This window comes from Octodon degus, unplaced genomic scaffold, assembly GCF_000260255.1.
Source record: "Octodon degus isolate 3935 unplaced genomic scaffold, OctDeg1.0 scaffold00077, whole genome shotgun sequence".
NCBI classification, from domain to species: domain Eukaryota; kingdom Metazoa; phylum Chordata; class Mammalia; order Rodentia; family Octodontidae; genus Octodon; species Octodon degus.
Genome location: NW_004524653.1, coordinates 6,348,134 through 6,367,250, shown reverse-complemented (window position 1 = coordinate 6,367,250; position 19,117 = coordinate 6,348,134). Strand labels below are relative to the sequence as shown.

The window sequence follows — 19,117 nt, the reverse complement described above, 5'->3', positions numbered from 1 at the left end:
CTCTGCTGCAGAAAAGGCTCCAGCAAGCTGAGCTTCTGTCCAGGACAAACACTGGATCAACTGTCCCCTCCCATGACTCATTTCCTCCCCCCAGTTCAACCCAAGTTTACTTCGTTCCCATGTTGAGGCGATGACGCTACAAATCTGCAGATCAGCCCCCTGTGCTGCACTGCCGCGGGGCCTCACCTTGGCCCCCTGTGGCCCTGGCTGGAAGGCCCTGTTTATTCAGTGACAACGGCCTGATCCCCACCTGCCAAGCCAGGCAGGGCGGAGCGTCTTGCACACACCAGACACCGGGGGGGACATATCTCCCTCCAGAAAGACAAGCACACAAGTCCGGGAGAATGTGCCTCCTCCAACCTCCCTGACTGCTTAGAAGAGACAGAGACTGCTGCAGAGACCTAGCACGGTGGCTGCGAGAGGAGGCTGACAGGTATTTGAGACACGAGCTGACGCCTGTTTACAGTGCTGGATGGCAGCAGAACTGTAACTGCGGGCAGCTGCAAAACCTCATCAGGAGAAATCTGCTGAGCCAAGACTTGCCACAGGTGCTGACCGGACGGGACAGATCTGAGCACCACGGGGGTCCTCCACCACTCCCCTAGAGCAGACACTGTCCACCTCCCCCAGGAGGAGACTCACTTGCCGGAGAAGGCGGTGAGGTCTGTGCAAAGGACAGAATGAACCCCAAAGTCCACCACTGATTTCCATTCACCAAAATAAGAATAAAGACATAGGTAGGGAAACGAGGAAGCTTAGGAAAACAGTAGGTGACTCATTAAGGACAGCCTGTAAGAATAGATGTTCACAGCAATTTGTATTCAGCAGTCAAAACCGAGAAGCCAGCAGGGTGGCACAAGTCTGTAATCCTGGCTACTCAGGAGGCTGAGGCAGAAGAATCCCAAGTTGGAGGCAATGTGAGCAACTGGCAAGACCTTGTGTCAAAAAATAAAAAGGGCTGGGATACAACTTCACGGTGCAGCACTTGCCTAGCATGTGAGAGGCCTCGGGCTCAATTCCCCATGCTGAGAGGGAGGGGAGAAGAGAGAGAAAAGAGGGAGGTAGAGGAGAGAGGAGGAGAGGAGGAGGGGGAGGAGAGGAGGAAAGAGGGAGGGGGAGAGGGACAGCTTAAGCATCTAAATTTTTTTAAATGAATGAAAGAGTGGTATATTTTTTCAATAAATACCCTGTATACATTAAAATCTTACTTTAATTGTAACAGAAAATTTCATACACACACACACACACACACACACACCCCTTCAGTGGAGGAAGGGATACTCAGAAACTCTCATACAAAGTTCAAACCAATTTTACAAGAACATGTGTAGACACTTACACTGCTATGTGCTTAGCAAAAAAGACTGGAAAAAAAAAAAAAAAAAACCTGACAAAGTGAAGTAGTTTTCTCAGGCTAGTGAAAATGAAGATGAACAGTTTTAGTGCCTTTCTTTACATATTGTTCAAAAAACTTTGAGTGTTGATTTGTAAAATAACCTGGGGCCGGGTGTGGTGGCGCACACCTGTAAGCTCAGCATGTGTGAGGCTGAGGCAGGAGGACTGGCGTGAGTTGGAGGCTAGCCTGGCCACATAGTGAGTTCCAAGCCAGCGTGAACTGCATAAAGAGACCTTGTCTCAAAATAAAATAACATAAAACATAAAATAACCTGGGAAGGGCAGATGGTATTTTTAAGAAAAAGTAAACTCATGCACCCAACACCAAGGGCCCTGCCTGCTCCTGCCGTGGGAAGGCCCGCGGCCGTCTTTCCCACCCAGGAGGGTCCACTCCAAGCCCAGGACGCTGGCGTGAACAGCTCACTGGTCCTCGGAGCAGATGCTGGATAGGGACAGCGATGACTCAACCCTCAATGAGCTCAGCAGCGCCCACAGCTCTAGAACTTGAAAAAACAAAGGCTGGAACCAAGTCGGGGTCATTCTGTACCAGCCGGCAACTCTCCCTCTCTGGAAAGTCCCTGCCCACAAGACCCACCACTGCTGGATGAGCCTGGCCTCAGATGTGTGTGCAGATACGGCTTAGAAACCCACGGTGGGGGCTTAGGAACCCATGGCGGGACCCGTGTGAACCGCTGCAGCAGTGCAGGAGGAAAAGCCCCCCTAACCCCGCTGGACGCGCCACAGACGCGCAGCCTGCAGCCTCAGACGGTGCCTACTGGCATCTGGAGCATGAAAATCTCTCCAGGCAGCCATCAGGGAGGCCACCCCTGGGCACCTGAGGGTCCCCAGGACCTGGCATCCCTCACTCCCATCACCCACCCTCTGGCTGGGCCCCAACCACCTGCTTTTGCTAGCAGATGAAAGCATAAGACCGGGTCACGGCTCTTGGCTGGAGGTGGTACAGACTGGCGCTGAAAGCATAAGACCGGGTCACGGCTCTTGGCTGGAGGTGGTACAGACTGGCGCTGAAAGCATAAGACCGGGTCACGGCTCTTGGCTGGAGGTGGTACAGACTGGCGCTGAAAGCATAAGACCGGGTCACGGCTCTTGGCTGGAGGTGGTACAGACTGGCGCTTCGGGGAGGGAAGGAGGAAGGAGCCGCCCGGGCGGAAGAACCCAAAGAATAGATTGAAAAAAAAAAAAGAAGAGAAGCCATGCTTTTTCGAAGACCTATGTTACAGGTGCTTCGTCAGTTTGTAAGACAGGAGTCTGACGTGGCCAGCAGTTTAGTTCTTGAAAGATCACCGAATCACGTGCAGTTGCTTGGGCGAGCGGGTCAGGACCCTGTCATGAGACAGGAGGAAGGAAAAAATCTAGTCGCCACAGCTTCCCTAGCAACAAATGAGATGTGGCGCTCAGGGGACAAAGAAACGTACCAGATGGGGGTGTCAGTCAAAAGACAACACGGCAGCGAATATCGGTGCTTCCGCCGGGTCTTAGACATATAGCGTATCAGGAGGAGAGGAAGGGGTCTCGAGTTTTTGTGGAAGGAAAAGTAGACTATGGTGAATACACGGATAAAAACATTGTGAGGCAACAAGCAACAACAATCATAGACAACATGATCTTTCTGAGTGACCAGACAAAAGAAAAGGAATGAACAGATGATTCTTGGGCTGTTCTTGGGTATAGTCTCATTTCTAAATCATGTATAGTGTTTATAGTTTTACGGACAAGAATTAAAATGGTGGGGGTCTGGCCCTAGCTCAGGCCGTTAAGTGGCTGCTTCCACAAAGCTGTCAGCCTCAGGTTGCTGGAGTTCGAACCTCACACCTCTCCCGCTGGCCAAAAGTGCCCTGAAGGCATTCGAGCAACAACAACAACAACAAAAAAAAAAACCAATTAAAATGGTATTTTATAAAATAATTTTTTTTTAAAAAAGACCAGGTTACAAAACAGAGCTCTATTACTCACCTCCCCCAAGGCCAGGATCGGGAGCTGACCCGGGAAGGGCCCCATGGGGTGAGAGTGGCCAAGAGCCAGTGGGAACTGAGGCCCTCGGGCCAACGTCCTGGGAGCAAGCAAATGCCAGTCACACCCGGAGGATCCTGCCCCAGGACAGCAGCCCGGGCCAACACTCCGGTCAATGCTTGGCCCCAGCCTGTGGCTGACCCTAAACACAGCCAGAGGACCAGCTGAGCTGCAACCCAATTCCCAGCACACAAAACCTGTCAGAGTAAAACACTATTCTATTCCACCTCACCAGAATAATCTGTTACATAGCAAATGCAAAACTGCACACGGCCCCAACATGACCACAGGGCACCCGTGAGCTTTTCGGAGTCCCTCAGGCACTGCCCAACCCTGGGAGCCACAAGGGCTGGGGACCCCATCCCTGAACCTCCATTTCTAGCAGGTGAGGTTGCAGGTTTCTCAGCCTCACTGTATCTCAAGGTCAACAGACACAGCGCCTGCCGGCCGGAGGGTGAAAAGTGAGTGGGTCAGGTCACGCCCATCACGTGGCCTCTGGCGCGCGGGCCCTGCAGCCCCTCGCGTCCTGCTCTCACAGCTGCCCCTGCTGGGTCCTGCTGAGAGCGGCTGGCCAGATGTGCCGGGCACCAGGGCCGTGAAATAAATGACTGAGCGCATGACTGCTGAGGACTTGGAGGGCTAGAAAGCCTGTGAGGGTTTTTTTGTTTCGTTTTTTGGTGGTTTTTGTTTTTTGTTTTTATCCTTTTTTCTAGGCATGGTGGTACATACCACCAGATGCTCAGAAGACTGAAGCAGGAGGATTCCAAGTTCAAATCCAGCCTGGGCAACTTAGCGACTCAGCAAGGTCCTGTCTCAGTAGTGCATGTACCTACATGTCTTCATACACTACACACACACACACACACACACACACACGTAAAAGGCAGTAGGTATAGCTCTGGGCAGGCCCTGGGGGCAATGCTCATTATTGAAAAACAAAACACAACTTCTCACAACTGCCCAAACAACACAAAAAAGCAGTTGCACACTTATATTTGTCATTTTTTGTGCACACTGTGTGCCAATATGAATTTTTTTTTTTTTTTTTTTTTTTTTTTTGTGGAATCAGGGATTGAACTCAGGCCCTTGCACTTGCCAGGCAAGCGCTTACTGCACTTATTCCACTGAGCCATCTCCCCAGCCCTACTGTGTGCCAATAAAAGGCTCAAACAATACAAAAAAGGGGCAGGCCAGCCAGCACTCCGGAAGATGCTGGAGCCAGAGGGGTCATGGTGGGAGACCTGCTTGGACAATCTGGCCACTTTACAAAACTGTAGTACAAAGGCCTCAGGTCTGGAGACAAAATGAAGCGAGGGGAGGGAGATGGAGAAGGGGGGCGGGGACAAATGGCTGCAGACACACGGGAAAGATCTTCAGAACAGCCATTTCAAAAGTGCAAATCAAAAGCCAGGCATAATGGCGCACACCTGTGATCCCAGCACTCGGGAGGCTGAGACAGGAGGATCACTGGAGTCTGAGGGCCAGTCTGGGCTACAAAGTGAGCTCAAGCCTGAACTGCACAGTGAGACCCTGTCCCAAAAAGACCAAGAAAGAAAGAAAAAAGGCAAAGAAAAAAGAAAAGGAAGTGCAAATCAAAGCCATGCTAAAATACCACTTCCTAACATGAAGGATAGGGAGACAACCCACTAGGGTCCCCCTTCTGTCCCTCTCAGACAGAAGCTTTCTTCCACCAATAAATATTCTGCTCTTCAAAACAAAACAAAAAAACAGAGGAAAAAAAAAAAGGATAGTCATGATTCATTAAAAAAAAAATAACAAGTATTTACAAGAATCTGAAAAAACTGGAAGTTGCTAGGGAGGACGTAAACGATGCAGCACTTACAGAACAGTTTAGCAACTGGGGTGGGGGGTGCACACGCCAGGGATCCCAGCACTCTGGGAAGCTGAGGCAGGAGGGTTGCAAAGTTTGAGCTCAGCCTGGTCACCTGGCAACTTAGTGAGATCCCATCTCAAAATAAAACAGGTCTAGGGATGCAGCTCAGTGGAAAGGTCCCAAGGGAGAACAGCCTTGGGATCCCTCATCAGCTTAGAGACAGAGTCCGCCAGCAGCAGCGCTCAGAACAACTGCACACAAGTGCCCATGCTCACTCATGAAGCCTGCGGTGGCACCCCCACGGCCACCCGGCAGAAGCGACTCTGACGTCTGTCAACGAAGGACTGAGGGCCGGGGAGAAGGCTCAGTGGAATAAGCGCTTCCCTGGCAAGCACAAGGGCCTGAGTTCAATACCTAGTTCTGCAAAAAAAAAAAAAAAGAAGAACAAGAAGAACAAGAAGGAAGAACAGGAAGACACAGATGGGCTGAGCAGCCCAAACCCCAAAGCAAACTCCAGAGCACTCCAACCCCTACACCGGTGAGCAGTAACGTGGTGCCGCCAGTGGAGAGCTCCTCACCAGCCTCCGGCGGCAGACAAGGCTGTCAGAAGCGGGGTGCTCAAACACACTGAGTAAAAGGACCTCCAGGCCCCACCCCAGGCGCACAGGAAACGAATTTTGCCTGGAGATTTGAGGCCACCCCCAAGGTATCTTATTAAATATATGCAAATTTACCCCAAAGCCCTGACAACTGATACACTTCGGACCCCAAATATTTTGGGTGACAATCAAGCTGTTGGCTTGTATGACAGAATACTAGTCAGCCCTGAAGAGAATGAAACCCTCTGCACACTGCTACAGGACGACCCTTGAAAACAGGGCAAGGGAAGGAAGCCAGAAACTGAGCTGTCAATGTGCAATTCCACCTGTATGAAACATCCGGAAGAGGCAAACGCCGCAGAACAGAAAGCAGGCTGGTAGTCACCAGGAAGTGGGCAGGGACAGGCGCTTCTTCTGGAGTGATAAAAATACTTTGAAACGCGACAGAAATGATGACGGTATGGTGTTATTAGGGAAATAAACGCTGTCGGATTATTCACTTTAAAATGGCTATGTTATGTCAGTTTCATCGCTAAGATATACCTGTCAAGCATGCACAAGGCCTTGGGCTTGATCCCTAACACTAGAAGAAAAAAAAAAAAAAAAAGTACAGCCAGGCATGGTGGGGCACGCCTATGATCCCAGACTCAGGAGGCTGAGGCAGGAGGATCTCCATGAACTGGTCAGCCTGGACTACATGGTAAGACCCTGTTTCAAAAAACTTCCCCAAAATAAAATAAAAATAAAGCACACACAATTTTAAAAAAAGAAAGAAAGAAAGAAAAAAGATAAGCTACCAAGAAAAGCCCAAGCAGGGGCCAAGGAGATAGCTCAGCAGAGTAAGCGCTTCCCTGGCAAGCGCTGGGTCCTGAGTTCAATCCCCGGTACTGGAAAAAAAAAATTGTACTACTAATTTCTATTGGTTTATTGAATAGTTACTGTTTAATTGTCTGATCAATCCTGCATGCCTATATCTGGCAATCTGAGCAACTACTCTGAAGATATCAATAGGCAATAAAACAACCATTGTTAACTTCCTAAAAAGAAAACAAACGTCCAAGCCACCTGCATAGACCCTTCGCGTGCAGGCTGGATGCACACCGCGGAGCTCCAGTGGCTTGGGAAGCTAAGGCAGGAGGATTACAAACTTAAGCCCAGCCTGGGGAATTTAACAACTCAGTAAGATCCTATCCCAAAATTTAAAAACAAGCCAATGAACCAGCAAACAGAAAAAGAGCTGAGGATATAGCTCAGGGAGAAGGTACCAGGGTGGACGAAACCCAAAAATCTCAAATCTGAAAATTAAACAGTTTGCCATAGTCAGCCACTGGGGGTCTGTCCCCTAGCCAGACTAACTCCCTTTCTGCTCCGGCATTCATTCCCTCATTGGTCTGGGCAGCAGACAGTGGCCGGGAGGGTCAGGTTGGAGGGACTCCTGCCACCGCCACGTGCTGGGGTCCCCGGTGGAAGACTCACCCGCACAATGATGCCCATGCGCTTGCTTTCATAGGTGAACGGGAAGATCTGCAGGATGGTGAAGTTCAGGATCTGGTCGCCAGGGGTCCTCAGCTGCACAGAAGACTGGTCTCGGCCTACCAGGGTCAGGCCCACGCTCTCCGTCCACTGCACCAGGGCCACCTAGAAGTAACACAGGGTCTCAGGTCAGACCACATGCACCTGACGGAAGAGGGTGGGGCGGAGGCAGGTGAGGGGTGGGCCGTCACTGTGCCGGGATGGCGAGGGCTTGGGCTCAAGGTGTGCAGTGCTGCTGTCACCCGCAGTGCAGCCCCTCCTGAAGGCTGGCTCCTCTGTCTTTCAGATGCCAAGCAGGCTACGTGTCACTGGTGTGGCGGAGAGAGACTAGGACACTCAGACTCGCCGAGCCACCAACCGCCCCTGGCAGCATCTGCACGGAGCCACAGCCCACGGACAAAGAAGGACGGCGTGGGCACCGCACCTTTCTGCTCACACACTCCTTCCCTCGGTTCTTAACTCCATGATTCTGGCCCCCAGCAAATGTATGGCAATGACTGGGGGCAGCTGTGGCAGTCACCAATGCAACAGGCTGCAGAAGGCAGCCACGGGCCGTGGCCACAATGGTGGGAGCGGACACCCACAAGTGGGCAGCAAGTCAGCAGCACCTGGTGGAGGGGTTCAGTCTACACTGGCGAGGAAACTGAGGCTCAGAACGTGAGCAGAGGGTAAGGGAGTAGCCCTGGGCAACGACAGAAACCAGGCCAAAGCTCCAATCCACGTGACCCTCACCTCCTCAGGGTTCAGCGGGATTCAGCCATGGCCTCAGCCAGGCCCACCGCAGGGAGGGTCAGAGGCCGGGCGTCCACAGCGCCACAAAACAGACTAGAGTGGTCACGTGATGAGTGAGGAGGGCCAGGTGAGGGCTGCGATTAAGAGGAGGTTGTCACAGATGCTCCAGGCACCCAGTGGGATCACAGAAGCCCTAGGTAGGAAGGTAGGAAGGAAGCCAGCCTGCCTGCCTGCCTGCCTGCCTGCCTGCCTGCCTGCCTGCCTGCCTGCCTGCCTGCCTGCCTTTTGGAGCAGTGGCCAGAGAGGGACAGAGCAGAGGAAGCGCGGGAGAGAGGACTGTGAAGACGAGGTTGGAGCCACCGCCATGGAATGTGGCCAACCTGGGGAGGTGGGAGAGGAGAGACACAGCTGTCCCCAGCGCCTGCGGGAGATGCAGCCCTGCCGACACCCTGATCCTATCTCAACCCACGACCTGCAGACCTGGGAGATAGGAACCCGCCTCATTCTTAGAACATCCGATGTCTGGTCTGCTACTGCAGCAACAGGAAACCAGCGAAGGAACTTTTCCACTTTTAATGTCAAAGGAGCTGTCTTTTTCTCTTTGATCCGAACCTATAGGCGCTGTATCTAAAGATAAAGGAAGAGCCTGGGGGGCAGTGGGCTGGGGGCTTGGGCGACCTGGGCAGGGCTCCACCGGACGGGTCATGCACGCAGCGAGCGGGACGTGCGTTCTCCGCACCCAGCTACTGACCTACCAGCTCAGCCCACAGCGCGCCGCAGAGGGGGGCCACCTGCTCTCCTGACCACAGCCAAGGCCCGCAGGGAGACGCGGGCCCTGCCGCCGCCCGCCCGGGCAGCCTGAGAGTGCTGGAGGCACAGCACCCGCCCCAGCAGAGACCAAACTTACAAATTCTACGCAACACACACTGTTTTTACACCATTAGAAAGCTGAAATATCCTCGGTGGAATTATCGTGAGTCAGGGACCCTTACATGATTTATATGCATGCCTGAACTATTTCTAAGAACTGCTTTCTGATGGAAGGGGGCTGGAGGTCCTATGGCAGGACTTCGCCCCTCCAGCGCCAGAAGCAGCATCAGGGTTCTCCCTTAATTCCCACAGGGACAGCTCTGCCGAAGCTCAACCACCAGGAGGCCCGCAGCCAGCTGCTCCCCGCTTCTTGGAACCGGTGACTGTCACACCGGCTGACCTGATGCTGCCCAAAGAGGCCATCAAGCTGGAGCTTAAAACTGGGGTTAATATTTGGGTACAGTGGCACACACCTGTAATCGCAGCACCCAGGCAGGCTGAGGCAGGAAGAACCCTGCGAGTTCAAGGCCGCTAGAACTGCATAGTGAAACCCTATCTGAAAAAGACAAAATGGGTGGAGGCCTCAAGTAGGTATTTCTCGTCTCTTCCTGCTCAGAAAGTGCTCTTTATCATCTTAGCTGGCTCTGCTCAGAACTCTGCGCAGGCATGTGTTGCTGACACAAACTGAGCCCATGTTAGAAGTGATTTTCACGACACTCCCCCACCTCACATCATGTTGCAATGAGGCAACCAAGAGGTGCACCTTTCAACCCGACCCACAGAAGACACGGTCATACTGACCCCCGCCTTTTAAACAACGAGGAGACGGAGACGTCGGGTTTTTTTCCCTACAGGCCCTCCCGAGTCTTTGAAATCTCGCTCATTTACTTATGTGTTCAATGTAGCGATTCTGTGCTACAGACGTGGACGTAAATGTCCGTGGACCTCCTTGGCTCATGTGTTGAAAGCTAACTGCTAACTGCTGGGAGCCAGCAAATGAGGCCTCACACAGCTCTTCCATCCTTCTGCGGAGAGACACAAGAAAGACAGCCTGCGGCAGGGCCAGGAAGCGGGCCCAGGACAGGACTTCCAGCCCCCAGAACCGAGAGAAGTACAGTTCCACAGATCCTAAGCAACACGGTCCATGGTACTGTGTTACAGCACCCTGAACAGATGAAGATCCTGATGGTCAGGGTGGCCTGTTTTGTCTGCTTTCTTTTGAGGTTTAAAACTGACACCATCAGTAAAGACGGACACATCGTTTATGAAGTGGTACCTTTGAAGAGTAATACTTGTGGCTTTCCGTACCACTGACTTTTTAAATTTACTTACTCATTTAGTCAGTGACACTGGGGATTGAAGCCAGTGCTTGGCCTGCTCCTCTTTTTAATTTCAAGATAATTTCCAAGTTTCCTGTTTCTTTTACATTTTTAGGGCAAGGGTCTTGCTAAATCGCTGACTGAAACTTGTGACCTTCCTGCCTCAGCCTCCCAGAGTGCTGGGATATTAGGCAAGAGCCGCTGGGATAACAGGCCCCACTCAAATATTCTAACATGAACATGCATTCCTTTTACTTTTTATTTTAAATAAGTAAGCATCCCAACACTAGTGGAAGGTATTTTTGCCAGTGATGCTCAAGGCAAAAGGCCTGACTCCATTTCCTTCACTCTTTACATACCAATTCAACCATAAAAAGAACAATTCTTCTTCAGATGCTTTCAAACGCTGATGAAAGTCTTTTATTCTTTCTTACTTATAAGCAGCTGCCACAATACTTCTTAAAGTCCCATTTATTATCCTGAGAGGCACTGAAATCCTGTGATTTGGGGCTTCTGGGGGCTCTGCTGAGCCCTGGCACCTGCTCTGAACTTTACTAGAGAAATAGGCTGGAACCCGGGAGCCACACAGGGCCTGCAGAGCCGGAGGCCACTGCTGTCCCCAGCAGAGGGCCTTCTGCGGACTCTGGGCTTCAACACAGTTGGCGTGAGCAGGACACAGTAATTCCCCCGAGGCCTACCAGGGGACAGTGGGGTTGCTCGGCAGAAGGGGGGTGGGTGCTCGCACCAACACCTGAGGCTGAGCGGGGACAGGTGCATCTCTTCCATACAAGATGTTCCTGCAGCCCTCCTGAGCTTCGGGTGAAGGCATCGCTCCGTGGTGAAGAGGGACTTGGGGCCTAGGACCCCACTCACTGCCTTAGCCTCACTGAGGCAGGGCTTGGGGACTACAGGCCAGAAGAAGCAGGGGTCCCAGCAGCGGGGAAAACAGAAGCCGTGTCAAGGTGAATGGCGAACCAATGCAAGAGCTGCAAGTAGGACCAAGCTGGAACAAAGCCAGGCGAGAGGCACGGACCAGGCGTCCCTCGGGCGCCGCTGGAGCCTGCTGCCCTCCCGCGGCCTGTCTGAAGCACTCGGAACAGAAGCCCCCATGAAAGAGCTTTCTCATCACGGGGAAGTCAGCAATAAAGCATCCTTGACCAGTTTCAATAACCTCCCTTTGAACCTGGGATGTTGGGTTTGGGATCGGGCCAGAGCACACGCAGTAGGGCGCATTCTTACCAAAAGCAGGACACACCCTAACCACAACTGCACGGTCCAGAACCAGGGGTCCAACATCCGCCTCCAGGGGCTCTCGGGCGGCCTCCAATAAGAGAAAGCCCCAGACTCACGCAGGGGAGCCAGGCAGCCCTGCAAAGCCCTGCAAGATTATAAATCTATGGTGCACGAGGCTGACTTTCCTTGATGAGGAAACACGCTCACTCGGACGCAGCCGGGCGAGGCAGAGAGCAGCCACCCAGGTAAACTGAGGCAGCAGATGCCCTGAGCTGAGGCAGCTTGGTCAGCCCCTAGCGGGCAGGAACAGGCCCCTCTTTCCAATCTGACCTTCTGCAAGAGAAGCTGGTTTTATATACTTTTTTTTTTTTTAAATATTTCTTAAAAACGCTAACATAGCCTGGAGCAAACACACCACAGCCTGTCAGGGTTAGCGACCAGTGTGAGGGGCGCGAAGGGCCCCGCCCGTGCCCAAAGTTCTGGTTTTTCACATTCAGCTTCCTACTGCTTTACTGATACGGAAAACTTACAGAGAAAGAATGGAATCACGGCCAGCAACGTGTAATAATTTTAAAATGACTGCTCACTCAGTCCACACGACAGTGGCCCACAGCGGAGCTGACACCAACACGGGCTCACTCGTTCTGCGAAGTCTGTGAAGCACTCTCTGCTTTGCCTCGAACACACCCCACTCCTTCCAAGTGAACAGAATGCGGCTCCGAGAAAATACGCCCCGTGGTTAATAAATAACACGGATGGGGGCTTCTCCCTGCCTGGAAAGTTCCTGACTTCTGACCTCTGACCTCACCCACGGGGGCCAAGAGCACTGCCCTGTGACAGCGCGGCCACCTCCTTCCCGGATCCCTCCGACTCAGCACTGTGGAGCTCCGTGGTGACAGCTGAATGCTGTCATTGTCCCCTGAGCCTCAAGCAGAGGCTCAGGGGACAAGAAGGCATTTAGGGAACTGCGTACACTTCTGTTCGCGGAGTTATGAAGGAGGTCTCGGAGAGACCACCTCAGAGCTACGACGGGAACCGTGACTGCCACCCTCCCCCAACGCCGGTGGTTTTTATAATTAAGTTCAGCGATAAGTTCAAAGAGGCGCAAAAACCTGACAGCTGGCGCCTCTTCTTACGCAGTCAGGCATGCAGAGAGTTCATGCGCCCCTTCCGGTGTCCAAAGCAGAAGACTTCCTAAATGCCAGGCTTGGCAGACAGGGGAAAGAGAGAGTGGTACACGCAGGGCAGCCCTGACAGAGCTCCTTCCCCAAGCCACTCACACTGAAAAGGGCCAGCACAAGATGCTACGCTACGGAGTGAAGAAAGAGCCCGGAGACGTGGATACCGGGGCAGCAGCCCTTAGGCAGAATGCCTGGGACCAGAAGTACTCGGAATTGCCGATTTTGAAACAGCTGTATATTCACAGTGTAATACACTAAGTTAAGACCCAAGCTTAACGTGAAACTCCTTCACCCTCTGTGTGTACACCCCGGGCCCCGAGAGCCCCTCACTCGGTGCTTCCCGCACCTCTGGTGGGACTGTGACCTACACAGCAGCCCCATGTGGCATTTCCTATGGACGATGTCCTGTCGGCGCTCAGAGAGTTGTGGATTTTGAAACACTTTGATCTGCAGATGTTTGTATTATGGATGTCCAAACTGTATTTAACAAATTTGTACAGAAGAAAGACAGGAAGAAAAAAAAATCTAAATGTCCCCTGTGATTACTGCTGAAGTGGGGACTGTGGATGATTTTTCTTTCCGTGTGCATGCTTCGTCCATTTACTACATACAGTTTAGGGAAAAGGAAAAGCCCCAGAGTACATCTAGACAGCAGTCTCCTCATGGTGCTGTCCCATGGGATGCCAGGAGGCCGAGGCTGCTCCACCTGCAGGCAGCGCCGCGGGACCCGCACCTGCCCAGGGCTGCCCCGTGCAGAGCTGTGAGCACACTCACTCCCTTCCCAAGGGATGAGCAGGGAAGGCGAGGCTCTGAAGGCAGCCTGCCGGGCATGGTGGGAGGAGGTTTGACTGTACCAGTGCAGAAGCTTCCCAAAGTGGGAGGGGAGGGGAGTACCGCATTCCAGTGAACCTGGAAGCTACAGACACTAACCAAGGGCCCCAAAGGATCCAGAGTAGTGAGTGCTCCAGAATAATCCCAAGGCTGGACATGGGGCTCAGCGGCAGAGCTCTTGCCTTCCATGCACAAGGGCCTGGGTTCAAGCTTGAGGAGCGGGGTGGGGAGGAAGAGGAGGAGGAAGGGGAAGAAGAGGAGAAGGAGGAAGAAGGGGAAGCGGGAAGGGAAGAGGAAGGAGGAGGAGGAAGAAAGAAGGAAAAAAGAGGAAGAGGATGAAGAGGGAAAAGGAGAAGCAAGGAGGAGGAGGAGGAGGAGGAGGAGGAGGAAGATGTGGAACAGGAAGAAGCAGCCCAGCACTTGCGAGGCAGAGGCAGGAAGATCACCTCGAGTTTAGGGCCAGACTGAGCTACATGGCAAGATCCTGTCTCAGGGGCCGGGGAGATGGCTCAGTGGAATAAGTGCTTCCCTGGCAAGCGCAAGGGCCTGAGTTCAATCCCCAGTTCCGCCTCTCAAAAAACGAAAAAAGAAATAATCAAGGATAATATGATGAGACTTTAGTGTTTTCCCACATTCCCCTAACAGGAACAGGGAGACTCTGTAGCACTTCCTGAGCTTACAAGGCACTCAGCAACCGTCATCCCACAGAAAGGGAAGGAGTACAGTGGATTACAAGTCCAGCCTCTGGGCATGGGCCTGGCTTCCATCCTACCAGCCACGTAACCTTGGGGATATTCTGCAGCCAGCTTTGGCTGTATCTGCAAAATGGGCACCACCATAGTAACTGTGCTGTCCAGAGAGACTCCCAGCCCGCGCCTGGCCTCTCAGCTGGGTCTTCACTAAGGAGCGTGAGGGCAGTGGCACCAGGCCCTCACCTGTCGTCTAAAACACAGAGACTACGGGAACCCAGAGCACAGATGTTAGCAAGCCTTGCGCCTCTGGGGAGCTCACAGGTGCGATGGCGCTCCACGAACCAACAGTGCAGCAGGAAGAGCCAAGTCCAAAACTACCTCTAAGTTACAGTTGTGTTTTTGTTTTGGTGTTTTTTGGCAAAACCAGGGATTGAACTCAGGCCCTTGTGCTTGCCAGGGAAGCGCCTATTCTACTAAGCCATCTCCCCGGCCCCCACAATTGTGTTTTAATCGTGTGCAACATGCAGTGCTGGGGATGGTGTTCAGGGCCTCACGAGTGCCAGGCAGGTATTCTACCACTGAGCTACACTCCTAACCCTTTCTGTTTTTGTTCTGCAACAGGGTCTCACTACACAAGATCCTCTCACCTCAGCCTCCAGAGTACCCGGATGAAGGCATGTGCCACTATAGCCAGAATGTTTTAGATATTTGATTATCACACCTGTACATATGCGCACACCACCTATGTATATAAACATATATCACACACGTGCACATGCCCACACACCCAAACACAGAAGTCCTGCAGAATTATGAAAACTGCAATGACTTCCTAAAGGATGTTAATTCAATTCACTCTCTTTCCCATCCAATCATAGGTACTAGAGTATGAGTCTGCACTATGCCCACCACTTTCATGTATACATAGAAATTTAGGGCTGGGAGTGATGGTACATGCCTGTAATCTGCAGAACTCTGGGAGGCTGAGGCAGGAAGGTCACAAGTTCAAGTCAGGCAATTTATTGAGATCCTGTCTCACAATAGAAAATGTAAGGGCCGGCCAGACAGCTCAGAGCACTAAAGCTCCCGCTTAGGCAGAGCACAGCAGCCAGGGTTTGATCCCCAGGGTGCCGGCCCCACCCCCAGGGTGTGCTGAGACAGCAACTGAGACTGGGCATGGTGGTGAACACCTATAATCCCAGCATTTGGGAGGCTGAAAACAGGAGGCTCCCTACAAGTCCAATCTATGTAGTGAGACCCTGTAAACCCTGTCCTAAATACATTTTTTTAAAAAAGATAGAAAATGCATTTTCCTATAAACTGGGCAAATGCCAGTTTTTCAGCCAACTGTCCCTCCAACAAAGGAATTTTTAAAAGTGAGACCCTCAAAATTCAAAGACCCGCTCCAAAAATGGACATCTGAGACGAACACACAGTCCTCAGATGAAGAAATACAAATGGCAAATAAATATACCAAAAAATGTCCAAACAGCATTGGTCATTCAAGAAATGCAAATTTATAAAAAAGAAATGCAAATTAAAATAACTCTGAGATTCCATTTCCTTCCAGACAGAATGGTTATCATCAAGGAACCAACCAATAACAAGTGCTGGCAGGCTGTGGGGGACAAGGAACCCTTCTCCACTGTTGGCAGGAGTGTAGACCGGTGCAACTACAGTGGAAATCAGTGTGGAGATTCCTCAAGAAACTAGGACTGGAGGGCCCATTTGCCCCAGCTATCTCCCTTCTGGGTATCTGCCTAGAAGTGAAAATATCATACTACAGCAATATATGTACAGCTATATTTATAGCACCATAATTTATAATAGTTAAATTGTGGAAACAACCCAAATGCCCATCAACCAAGAAAGAGATAAAAATGTTATTCTTTATATAACAGAGTATTACTCAGCTATGAAGAAAGACAAACCCAAGCCACATGTGTAAACATGGTATTGCCTGCCTAGGGGAAAAGACTAAGAGTAAATAAGATCCAAAATATACAATAGATACTATGAAAGGGAAATAAAGTGCTCAAAACAAAAGAACAACAGGGATGGGGGAAAGGAGAAAAGAAGGAAGGAAGAAACTATGTATACACACCCCAAAGATAGCAGGATAACTGTACTACTAATTTCTATTAGTTCATTGAAAGGGACAGTTAATGTTTACATTGTTCTGTCAATCTCACATGCCTGTACCTGGTAATCTGAGCAACTACTTTAAAGATAACAATGAACAATATAATAACACTGTTAATTTCCTATCATTTTGTTTTGAAGTTCTGTATCATTTTTTATAGTTTTTTTTTAATCTTGAAAATAAAATAAAAGGGCCGGCAAAATAGCTCAGCAGATTAGGGGCCCGGGGTTGGATCCCCGGATCTGCCATGCCAGCCCCACCCCTGAGCACACTGAGATGGCAATTGAGACTGGTGTGGTGGCCCCTGCCTGTAATCCCTGCTCTTGGGAGGCTGTAAACAGGAGGATCACTACGAGTCTGATCTAGTAGTGAGACCCTGAACACCCTGTAGACCCTTCCCTTAAATATAAAAAATAAATAAATAAAATAAAAGAAAGAAAGAAAGAAAAGCTGGCATGTAGCTCAGTACGGCCAAGAAAACCGTAATCCACTCACAGTAGAAATGAGGGAAGCCGCCTGAGGGGCCGTGCAGTGCAGGAGCCAGGAGCGGCTTCTCCTGCTCAGACACACAGTAGGCGGCAGGGCCCCACGCCCCAGGCTGTAATCGATAGCTGAATAAAGATACTTCAAGGCTTGCAAAGCGGCCTGTGCACAGGAAACAAATTTAGGAAATCCTGCTTTCTGTTACAGAAAATAAATCCCACACTGACTGGTGGAAATGCGGCCAGGAGCTCCAGAGTTGGACAAGCAGCGGTTTCTCTACGAACTGCATAAGCTGACCTCGCACGACTGGAGACGTCTTCTTGATATTGGATTTCAAAGGTCCGCTCCAGAGCTCCAGACAGGCCACGCGGAGTGGAGCCCTTCGAGGATCGGGACAGGGCGGCCCCTGACAGACCGGGCTTCAAGAGCAGTCAGCCTTCTGAGAAACATGATGTTTTTATACAAATGCACTGGTATTTTGCAGTAGAAATCCTCTGCCACTCTTTTTTCTTTTTTTGCTTTTTTGAGACAGGGTCTCGATATACAGTTCAGGCTGGTCTTGAGCTCACTTTGTAGCCCAGGCTGGTCTCGAATTTACAACAATCCTCCTGCAGAGTGCTGGGATTACAGACATGCACCACCACTCTTTAGAACGCGACTCAGTAATACAATAGTGGTTACATCCTTAGCGGGATTAGTGTTTACTTTTTTATTTTCTGATATACAGCTTCACGTGTTTCATTACAGATAGGCAATAACTGTAATAAATAAGTTACACACACACACACACACATAATAAGGCAGCAGTGACCTCTATGCAGATACCCAAGTCAAAGGGAAAACTCCTTTCTTTATTTTTTCAGTGACTCAGAACTTAGAAAAACAAAGGGAACTCCCGCATCCAACCACAATTAATGGGCAACTGAGATAAGCCCTACCTCCCTGAGAACAAGAGGCCAAGAAGCACAAAGCATTCCATGAAAGATTTAAACTCTTGGAAAAATCTCTGCACAGCCTTCAGCAAACACAGGAGAGGCCAGAGGGAGGAGAGGAGGGGGACAGACAGGCCAGAGACCGGCTTGGCAGCTAGCAGCCTGGCCAGAGCCCACACAGGTGCTGGCCAGCTCACCAACAATGGACCTGGCTGAGGTTCAAATCCCACCAGATATCCATGTGCTCCCCACCCTCTGGTCCACAGCTACCAAGATGCGGGGCCTTCCTCTCATCTGAAAGCCTGGGACCCAGTGCCCCAGCTCCCTAGCTCCCGAGGGGGAAAAGATAGCCCTGCAGGCCAGACCAGGTGAGCTGCAGGAAAAGGAAATGACGTGGGTCCGAGGAAGTCTGCGCAGATCAGCAGCACGCCAGCCCTCCAGCCTACCCTGTTCTCCACACACACGGCTCCCAGCTCTACAGCTGGAGCGAGGCCGCGTCTTCTCACCCACACACCTGGCTTGAGCATCCACAGTCACAGATGAACTGGGCTTTATGGCTTGAGTCGCCACACAAACACCGTGCAGACCATAAGGAGTCTCCAGGGAACAAATTCTGCTGCCCCACAAATAGAGAAAGAAGCTACGGCCATGGCAGGGGGTGCCACAGTGTCCCTGCATCTGTGAGCCCTGTGGATCTCAAGCCAGCCAGTGGAGAACCCCAGGTCCCAAGGGCAAAACGCAGGGTGCAGCTGGGATCCTAAACTCAGAGCTTCTGTGTTAAAAGTCTCCCTTACCTGTATCTTATGTAAAGATACTAGATGGCTCTGTATTGAAATATTCTTGTGGCTTCAGGCCCTAAAAACAAACTCCAGGGTTAAAACCTTAGTCCTGGACCAGAAGCTCAATGGTAAAGCGCTTGCCTAGCACGCCCAAGGCCCTGGCTTGCACGGCAGCACTGTGCAAAGAGCAAGAAGAAAGACAGCCTAGTGAGGCTATCTCAGCTGAGGTCCACAGTGCACCCCACTGATTTTCTACAGTAAGTACAGATTCTACAATCAGAGCCAAAGTTTGCATGGGAGGAAGATGGAAAACTGGAAGAGACACGGCCCCAGGATTACCTCGTCGGGGCTGGACGCCTGGTACACGCGGCAGGAGTCCTCGTACTGCTTCTCAGCCTCCGCCTGGTCGGCCACGCCGTTGGACTCGTACACAGGTGTCACGTTGTGGCAGAGCGCGATGGCCTTCACAGCTTCGTGCACGCGGCCGCTCATGGTGCGGCGGACCTTGGTAGTAACCGTAGGGCCCTTCTGAGCTGGTGGCTCCTGCGTCTGCTACAAAGAGAAGCAAATGAGAGATGGGAAGGGCCAGG

The 19,117-nt window shown here is 51.4% G+C and overlaps 1 protein-coding gene and 1 pseudogene across 1 annotated transcript in view; one reads left to right on the top strand and one right to left on the bottom strand.

Annotated features, from left to right (window-relative positions):
* Atp9a (ATPase phospholipid transporting 9A (putative)) overlaps window positions 1-19,117 on the bottom strand; it is a 126,354-nt gene that overhangs the window by 24,129 nt on the left and 83,108 nt on the right. Inside the window, exons 14-15 of the mRNA XM_023720691.1 lie at window positions 18,867-19,079; window positions 7,336-7,497 (exon numbers count right to left, since the gene is read on the bottom strand). Of these exons, the coding sequence (XP_023576459.1) occupies window positions 7,336-7,497; window positions 18,867-19,079 (375 nt within the window). The remainder of the gene's footprint in view (window positions 1-7,335; window positions 7,498-18,866; window positions 19,080-19,117) is intronic.
* Window positions 2,566-3,055, top strand: LOC105742828 (annotated as a pseudogene).